Genomic DNA, 15,421 nt, shown 5'->3' on the forward strand with positions numbered 1-15,421 from the left:
CACGTCCGAAACAATGTCTTCCGCCGCGACTCCCCGATTCTGGGCCGGGCCCATTCGATACTGCCGCTGGGCGTCCCGCGAGAAGCCCGCCTACTTTTGGTCCGTCGTCCTCGGCGCCCTCGGCCCTGTCCAGCTGGCCCTCGTCCCTCCTATCAGAAACTACCTTGGCGACTACAACGCGCCGCCCATCCCCGTCACATACCCTGGTGAGTCGATCGATCTCCTCCTCCTTCCGGTGCTGCGTTACGCAAAGATGGGCAAGGGAGGCAGGCTAACGCCAATTGCACAGTTCCTTCGGCACCCAGGAAGCAGCTGTCGGGCTATGACGATGAATGAGCACTTCCCACTTCAACCCGGGAGGTCGAAAAAAATCAGCCAGGGTGCTTTGTAAATACGACGGCGTTTGGGCTTCTAAGACAGCAAGCAGGAGAGGGACATTGGACTGTGGCCGGCCTGCCGGATCGGAACTTGTAGCTCACGGATTGCTTCCACAGGGAATACCGATACCAGAGCTCATTCTGTACACTACCAATCACGCCAGGCTCCGTTAGTCCACACTTGTAACATGCGCAACAAGCCTCCGGTATCGTGTGGTCAAGGTGTATCAAGATGGAGACGCCAATTCTATGCTAGCCTGGAAGACATCCGCTATGCTCTCCTTTATAAACTCGCCCGAAAGCCTCGAAAACGCTTGCTACCCTGGGTAGAACTTTTGGTGCCGTCCAGACTCTATCTGTCCCGCTGAACAAGATTCCACTCGTACTAAGGCGATGAAGTTAGCCATGGATGTCTATCAGGCGTCTTGGGCCAATGATTACTTACCACTCGTCCATCGTCATCGCCGGTGTAGACGCACTGCGGCATAGGCGTGATGCAAGTCACACCCGCGTCATAGTTGGCGCCCACCTCCGAGCGCGGATCTACATGGTCCAGCCGCCGAAGCAGCTCCAACACCCACTTGCCGTTCTTGACGCACTTCTTCCACACATTCACACGGCCTCTTTTGTGGCCGGTGAAGACGAGATAGTTCTCAAGCCACTCGTTGCCGGCACCTTCGTAGAAAGCACACGAATGTACATAGTCGTCGGGTTCTGCACAGACATTCTGATCAATGATGACGGTGCCATTGATGGTGTAGAGAATCACGTTCGGACCGGATCCCAGCATGATCTCGCCAGATACGTCGTTGATGCGGGCGCATTCGACGGGCCGCGAGAACGGCAGCTTGCGAATGAACTCGAGACGATTGAGATCCCAAACGAAGGCTTGGCCATCGGTCGAGACCGACACAAACGTGCTGAAGGACTTGGACACTGCGATGCTCGTCACAGGAGCGCGGTGACCGAAAAGCGACGAACGGGGGAGCAGGTCCACTACTTTTCCAGGAGCCGTCTGCACAGCGTACACCGATATGACGCAGTCTTCTCCCGCTGTGATCAGTGTCTTGGAATCCGCAAAGGTAGCGCAAGACAGCTGCCCTATGTGGAGGTTCTCAAACAGTCCCGCAGGCTTTTGATTCTTAGCCAAGTCCCAGCCAGAAATCGAATCGGGCTTCCTTACCTTCCGGTTATCGCTGAAGAAGAAGCGGATGCTATTGTCGGCGTAACCCCATTCAAGAAACTTGTCATACGGCGCAACGTTCAGACGGAAGGGCGATGCGCAGATGAGACGGTCAATCTTGGGCGAATAAATCAGAGAAGCCACTCTTTCGCGCGATTCTGTTTGACTGATTAGTTTGGAGTGAGCCGTTGGACGAGAGAACCTACCGAGTAATGGGTGAGACAGCCTGGTAAGAGCATAGACGGAAGTATCAAGTCGCCGGATCGGACAAGAGACATGCTCACGAGCAGGATGGGATCGAGTAAACACTTGGTGAGGTGTTTGGCCAAAGTTGTGGATGACCCCAGCCGTGATTCGTCTCTCCTGCGGATCACTGATGTTGTCCAGGTCCGTGGCGCCCCTGTACGAGAGATGATGGAAAACGTTTAGGTTGTCAACCGCGGCGTCGCCCCTCTGCTTGAAACCGAACACCAGATCAATCCAGCTGTGGAGATGCTGGCTAACGTACGGGCTTTCGAGTGCCTCACGATGTTTGGTGATGAAAATCTTGGGGTCTCCCTTGGCCCAGGGAGGCAGCACGACGTTGTTAACCCTCGCCCCCGTGCTCTCCCGGTTGCCAAAGTTGTACTGGTTGATGTTGGTCAAGAACTCCGGAAGACAGAAGAACTCGGGGATCAGCTCCCTGATATCTGCCTTGTTGTCGCAGGATGCAGACTTCCACGCATGGGGGATGGACTGAAAGAGACGGTCTGCGTGGTCGAAAGACCCACCCTGGAGGAGGATATAAGATTGAACGAAAGGTGGGAGGCGAATGAGATAGGAAGACACAATCATGGCCGAAGAGTAATGGGTACCATAATGGAAAGGAGTCTCTCCAATCTCGGCCAGGGCGTTGTACGACTCCCTGAAGCCCGAGACACGGCCGGCTGTCTGAGCACCCATGGGCTTTGAGAGGTCTCGGAAGGTTGCAGGGTCGTTGAGATTCAGCTCCTCGCTCGTGTAGTCGGCGAGAACCCACGGGAAGACAGGATACTGCGTCAAATCGTTGAACGTCCGGCCGGCCATCGTGTTGACAAGCATGAGGTAGTGGAAATTGGACATCTCCCCCTTCTGCCACTTCTTCATGGCGGGGTTCCAGGGCGTTGAGTTGAAAATGCTGCCGAACTTGGAGCCGAAGCCTTGGGGCATCTCCTCGGAAACCTTGAGGGCTTCGAGGCGCCAAGCATCCTCGGGGTTGGGCAATGAGCTGGCGGCGTTGGTGTGCGGTGCTTTGTTCATCAATTTGCCAAAGACCTCATCTCTCAGGGCCGGGTTGATAGACGTCAGTAAGTAGCTGCGTCCATCTGTGAAGAAGACTTCGATGGCGACATCCCGGAACAAGAAACGTCTCTTAGAGATACTGATGACGTCGTGCCACCTCCAGCTTCGCGACTCTTGCTCGCTACGACTGGAGCTTTGGCGTTGCTCTGTGGTCTTGGCATCTGTGATGATCTCTGAGAAGGGGTCTCGTTCCTCGGGGGGAGCTTGCCACGCGTTGACAATCTCGCCAGAGGCGCACTGGAAGACGTTGTCCATGATGTACAGTGCGTCCTTTCCGATGATCAGGATACCCTCACACCCCTCCAACCCGACGATGCGTGAGATGTTGTACACCGCCTGGACTTGATCTCCCTGTTCGAGACGCCTCATGACTTTGCGGTTCTTGTCCTCGAACCCATCGTCTCCCTCGTTGGCGTCGTTGGGATCGTCAACCAGTTCAAAGTCTTCTTCGGCACCGACACCGGACTCGTTCGCTTCTTCTTCCTCCTCCTGATCCGCCTCGGCCGGTGTCGAGGAACCTCCTGCGTCACCGTCGAGACTGGGAATAGACTGCATACGGGACGATGCTGGTGTAGCTGACTTGATCGGTGAAGGCGCAATCTGAGCGGCGGACATGGTGGTGTTCACCTTGAGGGCAGACGGGGTTGTGGGCTCCCCTGCTCTCCTCTTTGGCTGGTAGTCGGCGTGCTTCTTGGAATAGTCAGGTAGAAGCCTCAGACGCATCCGGTTTCGCCCCTCGGTTCGGTCGAGCTTCCACTTGAGCTGCGTATGCTCGCTGAAAACGGCACCAGGACGTCGCAAGTCGTTGTCCATCTTGACAAACGCCGCAGCCAGGAAGGCCATGTCATCTTGCTGGTCCTGCATCAGGCGCTGATGCTTGAAGTGCTCGCTAGTGAAGATGCTCTTCATCCAAGCCCCATTGGCCATGTCATGGCGGATGAGAATGTTGTCAATGGTGAGTGCTTCCGTTTGCCATGCTTTGAGCCGGTCTCTGCGCTTTGCTAATCGGAACTTAGCCGAATCGATTGTTCGCTGATTTTCGACAACGACGAACTCTTCCCAGATCTTTGAAATACCGCCGAAGAAGAAGGCGTCAAGGGACGCCCGATGCTTATCCACCCATTCAAGAAAAGCCTCATCGTCAACCTCGGTGAGCTTCACTACAAATTCCTTGGTCAACTGTTGCTGGTCTGCCGCCACACATTGTCGGAACAGAACCTTAGACTCATGTGGTTTTTGTACAAGCATAATGCGCATAATAGTGGCAGTGGCAGTCCTGATGCCTACTCGAGGGTCGACCAGCTTTGTATACAGCTGGTACCAGAAAAGCTTCATAAACTCCTCCTCGTTCGAGAGGCAGCCGAGAATTGGCGACTGCCAGTACAGAATCTTGCTCATAAAGTCCTTTGCGCTGGAGTCGGGTGTATCGGAATCGTCCAGTTCGGAGAACCTTAGCAAAAGAAGCTTGAGGAAACATTGGCGCATCGTCGTCACTGCTTGGCTGCACAGGCGAACACTTTTCAGGGTGGAAACTTCGGGCCGTTGGAGGTACTCTAGCACCGTACCGGAAAACTCCAGCATTGGCTCTGTGCCGTCGATAAACCATCCTTCAAAGATTGTGTCCGTGACGTGTGCAGCCAGTCTGCCCATGTTTGTAAGGACCTTGGGCTCGCACAGCACCTTCTGGTTGGTTTGGACGTGGTTACCGAGTTGTTGAAGCGTCTTTCTCAGGATGAAGGATTCAAAATAAGCCTGGTGCTCTTGGAACCCTGGCGGCACCCTGAGAAACAGACTGAAGCCTGGGAACTCCTTTCGTGTGAAGACTTGGTCAAGGAAGACACTGATGACGAGCTCCACCAAGCCATCAAGGGTTGCGCTGCTCGATTGCTGCGACGCGACCTTCTTCTTCGGTGACATGACTGGGGCAAAGCGTGCGGGGCTGGGGGACTGGGGAGATGTTTGGTTCGTGAGCAGCACGAATCCAGACGCCTTCCGGAGAGGAGTTCCGCGGGGGTTGCCTGCCATTGTCGCAATCGCGTCCGTGCTTGTTGTGCGGACGATGGGGCCAGGCTGAGAACCGGCAAGAGGACGAATTATCACGTCGCCGCCTTCGAACGTGAGGGCCGAGTCTCGTGAGTTGAGCTCGGTATCAGGGGTGACTGCATCGGTGCTAACGATGATGGGGTAACACGCCCACAACAGGTACCTCACGTACTCAGACGTCAAGGCAAAGTCCTTGAAGTTGGCAGAGCGTGAGTGCAAGTCTGACAAAAATCGAATGACTGTGAGAAGCATCGGCGCGTGGTCTGATATCGCCTCACTATCGCGTTGGATGTTCTCTGCAACTGTAGTGGATTCATTAGCCCGCTCGTTTCAACACAATAGAGAAACGGAACCTACCCCTCGAGTCAATGCCCCTGGTTTCCATCGACTTTGCTCGGGGTCGTGTTTCTAGTCCGTCAAACCCGCTTGCTTGAAGGTTGTGTGGCTTTTGGGGTGAGTTCGGGTCCTCCTGGTGCCTCATAACGTCCTTGAGCCCATGTTGCAGCATCGACGTCAAGACTTGAAGACATTCCGGGTAGAGGACTCGGGCCTTGCCGAAGGTTTCGAGCAGATTGGAGAAATCGAAGTTGCGTTCGAGGTCGACGTTGGCGACATCGAATCCAAACAGGATGCTAAAGCAAATCGGCCACAACGAAGGGACATACCACCAGCGTTTGAGTCGGTGAGCCATAATGGTGAAGCCACCAGTCTTTCCGGAGAACTTGGCCGTATACGCGGAGCCGTGGGTGATGAGCAGTCTAGCCAGGATTTTGCTGCCGTATACCACGGTCTCGGGGTCGTCACTGGCCAGGAGATACAGCAACCACTGGTCCATACTCAATAAAAATAGTTGGTTTTCGCCAAACGGTGGTCTCACCTTGTTCGTCACTGTCCTAGCAAACTTGCGGATGTTGGCCAGGTTGCCTTTCTCACAAAGGAGGTCCGAGTATATCCCCAGTATTTTGGCACCAAGCTGCTTCTTAGTGAGAAACCGGGTAGGAGGCGCACTCGAGGTGCTGTTGGAATCGAAGGTGGCTCGTCTTGCGAATCCAGAGGAGGCAGGAGTTCGCGCAATCGCAGAGATTGGTCGGGGGGACCTGACCAGGGAGGTTGTCGGTGAATGGTATGCATATGTGATGAACAAAGCGAGAGATCTGTGCACTTCGGCTGTGTAGTTGCATTTCACAAGTTGCTCCAAAGCAGTCATGAAGTGTGTCAGCACCTCCTCAGTAATTGACTCTGCTTTCATGGCATCAAGCAACCGTTTCACAATTCCTACAAAAGTTAGTGACAATGGGATGTAGGCCGACAGGGGACTTACTCATGCGCATTAACCGCCTGCTGTTGAACTGGTGATACTTGCTCTTGGCAGAGAAGGTCACGAACTGTTTATAATAGAGTTCCTGAGTGATGGAAGCTGACCGTCTCCAAGTATCAAAGTCAATGAGTAGAATCCGGTAAGCCAGGGGATTCACAATAAAGGACTCGAGGGGCTCTGTGTGGTTGTACCCCACAAAGTCAAGGACAAGGCTGAGGAGCTGAAAGCTCAATCTGTCCCTCTCTTCGCTTGTAATTGGCAGCCGCAAGTTGCCGTTGTCAGCGCCGAGGTTGACCGTGTAACCCAGTTTGGCTCTTAGGAGCATGCCAAGGATGGCATAGCCGTTGTCGCGCTCCATTGCCTCGCTGTTCCTCCAGCTCTTCTTGATGCAGAGGAACGTCATCTCGACAGCACGGACAGTTTCCTCGACCGAGGTTGCTCTCTCGACAATCTTGAGGGCTAGGGGAGTGAAGCCGGCAAGGCGCCAGAAATTGTCGTCAAAGTAGGAGGGCGTCACCACCACGGGGTTTCCGGTCAGGATGGCCACCCCCTGAGAACGCGCCAATGCGTCCAAGAGGCATGGCAGCGCAGCATTGATGACAATGGCCGAGCCGCTTCTGTGGGTCATTTGGATGAGGTTTGTTGCTGCAGGCCGGGGTAAAGCACGGTAGAGCTGAGTGTCCTGATAAACACCATCCTCTCGAAAGACGCCGGCTGGAAGTATGCTAAGGAGGATCTTGCTTTCGGGTAGCAGACTGCCAGCCTTGTCTCTGATGGCTCTAATGATGTCGGAGCTCTCATCCTTACCGGGATGAAAAACCTCGTTTCTCAAGCCCAGGCTCGCAGAAGCTTCGTACGTCTGAAAGCCGCCGAGGCTATCCTGAAAGTTGCCCTGATACTTCGGAGAGAGGCCGTAGTGTACAGCAAGAAAATCGTCGCTCAGGACGTCTTCGAAGAGATGCGCAGATGCCAGAGACCATTTTGAGAATACCAATCCGGCACCAAGCTGGCTCGATAGGTCCCTCGGTGTCCCCAAGAATGCTTGAACTGGGTGTGGCTTGGCATTGGTGGAGGCAAAAGATGCGAAGCTTTCTGTGCTGCCATTCGCAAAGGGTGGCGATGAAGGGTAGGCACATTTAATTTGCTCCACAAACTCTCCATTGACGTACAGTGAGGCTTTGCTGGCAATCATTGTTTTGGGTCGTCTGTGGACGAGAGCAATGTGGTACCATTGCTTGTCTTTGAACGACATGCCTTTGAACCTGACGCTAGGCCGGCTGGATGTGACTGAGGTTTGCAGGATGAAGTTGCGCGTATCCCGCTCGAGATACATAAGGAGAAAGCAAGTCTGAGTGGCATCGAAGACACCGAAGAGTGTGGTGTGAGAGTTAGGATCGAACCGGTCGACACGAACCCAGGCGGTAAAGGTATATCCTGGCGATGAGTTGGGTGGGAACGGCCGGCCAAGTGTTGGTAGCTCGATGGAGGAATGGCCGTGAAGCGAAAGATCAAATTGGAAGAAAGGGGGGCCGCTGTATGTTGAAGTCATCTCGAGACTGAACTCGGAGGCTTCTGGCGAGGCGCTTGCGAGCAAGAACTGGGTGTCTGCGGGCTGGTTGAAGCCCAAGTACATGAGCTTCTTGCAAATGATGAGCAGTTTATCCTTCTCGGCCTGATCGAGCTTCGGGGCGGGATCGAACAGAACGCGAAGCAAGCGCGAGAGCACACCCGTGGCATGTAGAGCCGCGAGATTAAACGTGGAGATTGAAACGATGCTCGACATGATCTCCAGGACTACCATCGAGCAGGAGTTGGCTGGCATGTCCTGCGCTCTCGGTATAGACTCCCAGAAACCCACAACAGCTCGCAGGATTTCAGGGTTGCGGAAGACGGCCTTTTTTTGAATGGCATCGCGCACCTCTTGGCCAATGTCTCTTGCTTTGGGGGTCGCCGGCGCTTCTTCCTGCTTCTCGTCGGTATCAGGGGTTTCTTCCAGGTTGCTCGTCTTGGCGACTCTGTCGTGTGTTTCCTGGCTTGTAGCGATGGATTGACAAAGGGCGTCTACTTTGCTGTCACCAAGCGAGAACGACAAGAGCTTCCCGAAGAATTGGCAATTGGTCCAGAGGTCGGAGTCGCTTCCGCCAAGCCCAACGCTGGCGATGGTCTGTTCGAGGGCCTCCCAACCGCCGCCTTCCACGCGATGACGAAAGTAACGCTTGTTCCCCGGATGGTCTAGGAATGCCGCGGCGAAGACGTCCAGCACAGCTTCGAGCAGGCCAAACAAGCCCTCCTTTTCCTCTTCCGTGCGGCGCTGGGGGTTGTAGAAGCCGGAGTAGGATCGCAACACATCGAGGAGACGGTGGAAGCCGTGGAGGTGTCTAAAGTCATCCTGGGGCGAGCTCGGAGGTTCAGGCGCAGCGACATGCTGTCGAATTTGGCGTAGGCTCTTGACAAGAACAGGAAACTCGGGGTAGCCGTCGTTGGTTCGTCTTTGGGTGCTGGCGGCGAGGGTGTCGAGGATACCGCGCAGGATTTCGAGAGCTTTCGAGTTGGCGGCGCTGGATGATCGGGACGACGCCGAGGTGGAGGAGCGATAACGCCTCGATACCTGGAGGGTCGACATGGTTTTGTTTTCTGGCTATTTCGACAGTTCCTTCATTCCACAACCTTCAATCCCAGCACCCATCGAGGGTCCAGGCAGCGGTCAAGACTGGTCGGCATCGAAAGTGGGATGCGGCGTGGGGTGGAACGGCAGCTCGTAAGCTTGGGCAGGAATGGGGCGTCAAAGGAATAGGGGAGAAGGGGTGATGTATATTGTCGGTGCAACAAGAAGATGTGGTTCTGACGATGCCGTTACTTTCGAATGAAGCCAAATCGCTGTACAATGTCCAATAAGGGTACCTCAACACGAGATATTGGTACAAAGATGGCCCTGGGAGCTGTTGCGGGCGTCAGTCAGCCTTGAGCAGTGAAGGTGTGGCTTGAACGGCTCTCAGTGGCCGCCTCGTCGTCGCCCAGAAAACAGGCAGGAGCGGCGGTCGGTCGTCGCGGCTCCCGCCTGGGGAAGGAGTGGGGTATTGTCTGTGGCGGTGCAAAGTCCCACATATATTCGCCTTTCTTTCTCTTGCTCTTGCGCCCGGCTCTATCTCCGACAACTTGAGGACTGCCGTTGCTTCCACTGGGCAGGGCAGTTGTTCAGCAGCAAAGCCCCACTGCGAAGCTCGCACGCAGGCCACATCCACTCTCAGCTCGCTGCCCCGTCGCATGCATTCACTATAACGCGGAGACGATGGTGACACGCCTTTCCTCATTCTATTCATGGAACAGCTCATGTTGGCGGGGATCATACCCGGCCCCAGGCCGAGTGAAGCTCAGCACATCACATGTGAGGCATGATACCGGATGACACTCGCAGCCTCTGTATATATGGTCAAATACAATGGGTAGGCTTTGTATGTCTCCCTCGCCGGTGTCGAGATGGATGCATCAATGCATCAATGACCTATCTGCAATTGTCTGCATAGACATTCTCCGTGGACCGCCACCCTCTTCTTGCTTGGCTGCATTCCATAGATAAGATACGCTAGCTACCAAGCTACCTAGGCAATCAAGATAGCCAGACAGACAAGACGGCCAGATGAACCGAGATGCGGGTTGCTACCGGTACCAAGAGTCGACATGGATAATGCGAGTGGGGGCCCCCATGAAACATGCGTGCTTCATCCCATTCGAGCACGTATCCAGAATCCAGATACTTGCCTGTACTCAGTGCCATGTTGATAGAACAGGGCGCTGTTCGGGTCGTCGACTCGGCCCCCGAGCGCAGGAAAGTCGGCGCGACTTGTCTTGTTTCTCAGGATGGCGAGATAGCAGTACATTTATGTACTTACTTGGATACGCGTCGTCTGCGACGGAGGGAACAACACCCTCATTGATGCATGAAACCCACCAACAAAAGCTAGAAACACATCAGAGGGCGAGAAACACGAATCAGTCAGTAGCGGCCCATCAGTCTTTGTCGCCCCGTTGAGTCAGTGGCCAGCCTTCGGCGCTAGCTACGACAATGCGGCAGCAACAGACAGAGAGAGTCGGTCAACTGCCCATGTGTCATGACCTCCGTTGACCGGGGCCCGCTTGAGCGATCATCGGCTCACGCGCTGGGCATCCCCTTCGGAGAGCGAGCGCAGCTGCATCTGGGGAGAAGCTTGGGCGGTATGTGGGTGGTTTCAGTCTGGGTCCATCCAAGACACCGAGACACGGGATTCGGTCTACGCTGGAAGGTTGGAGTGCTCGGTGGTGATAACGGCAGATATCTCTTTCTCGTCGTTGGCTGCAGTATGATGTGGTCGGTTAATTATTGGTGGTGTCCATGGACGACGACGACGACGACGGCAACGACACGCGTACCCCATGTATCCATGAGGTGGCGCCAAAGGCCCAATCGCCTCTTGGTCCTTTGCCGACGGCACAAGATGGTGTGCTGAGTTGAGGCCTTCGCATTGACAACAGATTCGCAAGCTCACTTACTGTGCGGGGTGTCTACTAGACTACTACAGAGGCAGGCGTTCCTGAGCCAAAGGACGAGAACAGACCTAAGTCAAGGTTCACAGCATTCGCGACGAATGTTCCTCGCGCTGGCCTACGCCAGCAACGTAAAGCCGACCTCTCGTGTCTTCTCGGCGTCATTCGAGAACCTGGATGACTGGTTGGATGGCGGATGTAGGCCGGCTCTGCGTACCAAGCTCTGGCTGACGACTGGCGCATCGCATCGGCTGCCTGGCCAGTCTGACACATCTCGTTCTCGGCCAGCTCCAACCTCCAACGCCAGACTGCCCGACGATGACGGGAAGACAGGGAACTGGGGCACGTGCCAGGCACCACACGGGGGGCGTCCTCATCTGACCAGTGGGTCAGGCGTCTGAGCTAGCTTGGATCAGCGTAGCGCTGGTGCTGGGCCTCGTTTCCCCCGCCTCCAGTTCCAGACTGGCAGTCAGACAGCTCTTGAACCACTTCCAGTCGGAGCTTGCTCGAGCAACGGGAAGGATGAATGGCGAACGAAGCATGGCATGGCAGCAGAGGTACCTGGCGGGATGGCTCCAGCAATGCACCAGGGCGACAAACCGCCCGGCGCTCGCGTCACCTCGGAGCAATGAACGAGACACCCAACGAAGCCCCAGTTGTCCAGTGGCTTTGGGGCCCTGTCTTCCCTTCGCCTTGCATTGAATCCTGGATGGGTCTCCTACAGTTAAACGCATCATTGCTGAGCAAGTTACTTACTTAATTTGGCAGCCAGCTGTACAGCAGGCTAAAAGTAGCCGAGACGTCCTCGTCCACCCGAGACCAAACAGACCTGGGCGGATAGACAACGAGGAAGGTGCAGACATTACAGATAGTTGACGGGGAAATTCATGCGTAGCCGCCAGCACACGATATGCGCAGTCCCCTCCTCTCTGGACGCCGGACGATCCACGGTAGAGCCCAACGGAACAGCGAAAGCTTCGAGTGTCGAGATAAGACGGGATGGCAGCGCTTGTTAGACTTCAGGGTCCTCCGGATAGATCTTCCTCGCCCTTCGCTCCGTGAATTGCCCACTGCGCGTTATCGCATGCAGCGCTATGCGGGATATGCGGACTAGGTGGGTGCCAGTGTGGGATGGGAGGGTGGAGAGCTGTTTTGTCCGGTTGAGACAGGTGAGTGAAGTGAAGTAGGTACAAGGATCGCTGATAGTGTGGTACATGCCGTCGACTTCCCTTGCTAAAGCTTGGTAGGCTGTGCTGGATGGTGTCGGTACCTTGCCTTGGTGTCAGAAAGGCCTGTCGCGTTGTTGTGTGGACAGATAGTGATGGATGACCACACAAGGATGACGGCTCAGTCGGTTGATAGAAGGCTGGCAATTTATGAGTTGCAGTATTCATGTTCTCTGGTGAAAACGCCTTGTCGTAGCCGTGGATTCTAGGACAATTTCAAGGCTATGAGACTGTAAGGGCAAACGGACAACCGACACGCAGGCAGACAGGGAGCGGAGTACAATGCCCGTCCCCTCCCTCCCCTGTTGCGCTCGTGACTGATTGCCTATCGGCCCTGGGTCTTGAGCCTTGCGTATGACGTCGCTTTCTGTGCTCTGACTACGACTCTCAGGGTGGTCTCCGAGTATCCGTGTTTCCTAAATAGGGCCGTTCGAGGAGGGAGCAGAACGGAAGGAAACGAAGTGTTAGATTTCACAGTATTGCATCAGACGAGAGGAAACATCGAGAACAGGCAAAGAGGCAGGATGGCAGTATTCTCGATGAAGCTTGACTGATGAACCTTCCATCAGAGAGACGGCCGGATTGGCTGTGTACCTGGAAACGCCTGACATGCACCGGGTTATTGTGAGGGGGGAGAGGAGAAGCAGGCAAGGCAGGGTGGACACCTCCAGGTCCTCGGCTACCACCCATTTACACTTTCCCATCATTTCTCCAGTACAGACAGAGTACAGCTCGTGTGTGTGCAACCGTAAGGTACCTACCTACCTAGGTACTGAACAAGGTGCCTGGAGCAGCTCAATCAGTAACAGCGACGGCCAGCGCCAGGCAAGCTGGCAAGCCGGCAAGGTACCTCTGGGGTACGTACTCTGTGGGCCAAAGGCCAAGGTCCAGAGGTCCAAAAGGATGAGAGACGGGGACTCTCTCCCAGGGAGTCCCCAAACGCAAACCCCCCTTATCGCATTGCCGAGGAAACCCTATCGAGTCATTCCATTGGCCCTTCAACCACTCCATCGACTGCACTAAGCCGCTTTCGGCGCCGTCAGCCACCCGCCAGCTCTTATCTTGGTTCGCTGCGTCACCCACTGGGGCGGCGAGACCGTCCATCCTAAGGCCGATACGGGTATGTGCTACCTACGGCTACCTCACCTCACCAGGAGCTGTGCGCACGCAACCGCCGCCACTGCCTTCCTTCCCTTTATATCTGCCCGCTCCCGCTCTCCGTAGCTCCATCGTCCGCCCTTCTGCTCCATCTCTCCCCCATCTCTCCCCCTCCTTCATCGACACCCATCCATCCTCCCATTTCATCGAGTATTCGTCGTTTCCTGGCGTCTCCAGCAGTTCCATTTCCATTGTTTCCGTCATCGTAACGAGCGTCTCCGGTAGACCCTTCACACCACAACACAAGCCATCATGAGAGGTTTCCTTGGTGCTGTGGCCGGCCTCGCTGCTGTTGCCAGTGCCACTCCTTCCCTCTCCATTGAGACCATTCACGACGGCGCCGCGCCTATCATTTCCTCCACCAACGCCGAGACTGTCCCGAACTCGTACATCATCAAGTTCAAGAAGCACGTCTCAGACACTGGTGCCGAGGACCACCACAACTGGGTCCAACAGCTACACTCCTCCTCCCAGCAGGAGCGTCTTGAGCTGCGCAAGCGTGGCCAGGACTCCCTGGTCAACGATGCCTTCCACGGCTTGAAGCACACCTACAAGATCGGCAATGACTTCTTGGGCTACGCCGGTCACTTCGACGAGGCCACCATCGAGAAGGTCCGGAGGCACCCTGACGTAAGTTCGATCCTAACTCCGCGCGCGCCCCCTCTCCCCCAGACAATCTCGTCAAACCTCAGACCCACAATCCAAGTCCGGTTTGCGGCAAAGTTGGCCTTGGCCTTCATAACACCGTCGGGCTCGGATCAGTCGGCTCGGCCAGCCAGTTTCGGCCATCACATTCCTCGTCCGGACTCGTTTGCTAACAAGATCTGAACAGGTCGAGTTCATCGAGGTCGACTCTGTTGTCCACACCCAGGTTCCCGTCAAGTCCCAGGTCGAAGACAAGTGCGATGGCGAGACCGAGAAGCAGGCCCCTTGGGGTCTGGCTCGTGTCTCCCACCGCAAGTCCCTGGGCTTCACCAACTACGACAAGTACCTTTACGCCGAGGATGCTGGCGAAGGCGTTGACGCCTACGTGATTGACACCGGCACCAACGTTGACCACGTTGACTTCGAGGGTCGTGCCAAGTGGGGCAAGACCATCCCCTCTGGTGACCAGGACGCCGACGGCAACGGCCACGGCACTCACTGCTCCGGCACCATCGCCGGCAAGAAGTACGGTGTCGCCAAGAAGGCCAACGTCTACGCTGTCAAGGTCCTCCGCTCCAACGGCTCCGGCACCATGTCCGATGTCGTCAAGGGTGTTGAGTGGGCTGCCACCTCTCACACCGAGCAGGTCAAGGCTGCCAAGGACGGTAAGCGCAAGGGCTTCAAGGGCTCCGTCGCCAACATGTCTCTTGGTGGTGGCAAGACCCAGGCTCTCGATGCTGTCGTGAACGCTGCCGTCGACGCTGGCATCCACTTCGCCGTCGCCGCTGGCAACGACAATGCCGATGCCTGCAACTACTCCCCCGCTGCCGCTGCCAAGGCTGTCACCGTCGGTGCCACTGAGCTCGGCGACCGCCGCTCTTACTTCTCCAACTACGGAAAGTGCACCGACATCTTTGCCCCTGGCACCAACATCAAGTCCACCTGGATTGGCAGCAAGTACGCCGTCAACACCATTTCGGGCACTTCCATGGCCTCTCCCCACATCTGCGGTCTCCTGGCCTACTACCTCTCCCTCCAGCCTGCTTCTGACTCGGAGTACTCCGTTGCCCCCATCACCCCCGAGAAGCTCAAGAAGGCTCTCATCTCTGTTGGTACCGTTGGCGCCCTTGCCGACATCCCCAGAGATACCCCCAACGTCCTCGCCTGGAACGGCGGTGGCTGCAACAACTACACCTCCATTGTCGAGGCTGGCAGCGTTACTATCGAGCGTGAGGCCGAGGACTCCACCATTGATGACCTCGAGAAGGCCATCGAGGAGGACTTCGAGGTCCTCTCGGGCCAGGTCGTCAAGGGTGCCAAGAACGTTGGCAGCAAGGCCGAGAAGTTTGCCAAGAAGATTCACAACTTGGTCGAAGAGGAGTTGAAGACGTTCCTCAAGGAGACCGCCTTGTAAGCGTGGCTATCTTACAGCCCTGAATCACTCGGTCTTTCTTTTTCCTTTCTCTCTCTCTCTCTCTTGGGTCAATGGCAATGTACGCATAGGGTTACTGCTGGATGGGCGGGATGGATGCATCGCTTCATAGCTACATACAGATTTCATATAGCAGAACGATTAAGTTTCTTTACTAGTCCTGTCTGGTTCCCCATGCGCGTGCTACACGTGAATGAA

The 15,421-nt window shown here is 55.6% G+C and overlaps 3 protein-coding genes across 3 annotated transcripts; 2 read left to right on the forward strand and 1 right to left on the reverse strand.

The window, feature by feature from the left end:
* Positions 1–13: 13 nt before the first annotated feature.
* On the forward strand, positions 14–336 carry CH63R_07307 (NADH-ubiquinone oxidoreductase 9.5 kDa subunit; the record flags this gene model as incomplete). Its single annotated transcript, XM_018302282.1, has 2 exons — positions 14–206; positions 290–336. 2 exons carry the CDS (start codon positions 14–16, stop codon positions 334–336), a joined length of 240 nt encoding a protein of 79 aa, XP_018157060.1.
* A 393-nt stretch (positions 337–729) lies between these two features.
* CH63R_07308 (Beige/BEACH domain-containing protein) lies at positions 730–8,864 on the reverse strand (the record flags this gene model as incomplete). Its single annotated transcript, XM_018302283.1, has 4 exons — positions 730–762; positions 823–5,225; positions 5,281–6,198; positions 6,245–8,864. 4 exons carry the CDS (start codon positions 8,862–8,864, stop codon positions 730–732), a joined length of 7,974 nt encoding a protein of 2,657 aa, XP_018157061.1.
* A 4,534-nt stretch (positions 8,865–13,398) lies between these two features.
* On the forward strand, positions 13,399–15,205 carry CH63R_07309 (Subtilisin-like serine protease; the record flags this gene model as incomplete). Its single annotated transcript, XM_018302284.1, has 2 exons — positions 13,399–13,776; positions 13,979–15,205. 2 exons carry the CDS (start codon positions 13,399–13,401, stop codon positions 15,203–15,205), a joined length of 1,605 nt encoding a protein of 534 aa, XP_018157062.1.
* Between the last annotated feature and the right edge of the window lie 216 nt (positions 15,206–15,421).

This window comes from Colletotrichum higginsianum, chromosome 5 (genome assembly GCF_001672515.1).
Source record: "Colletotrichum higginsianum IMI 349063 chromosome 5, whole genome shotgun sequence".
Lineage (NCBI taxonomy): Eukaryota > Fungi > Ascomycota > Sordariomycetes > Glomerellales > Glomerellaceae > Colletotrichum > Colletotrichum higginsianum.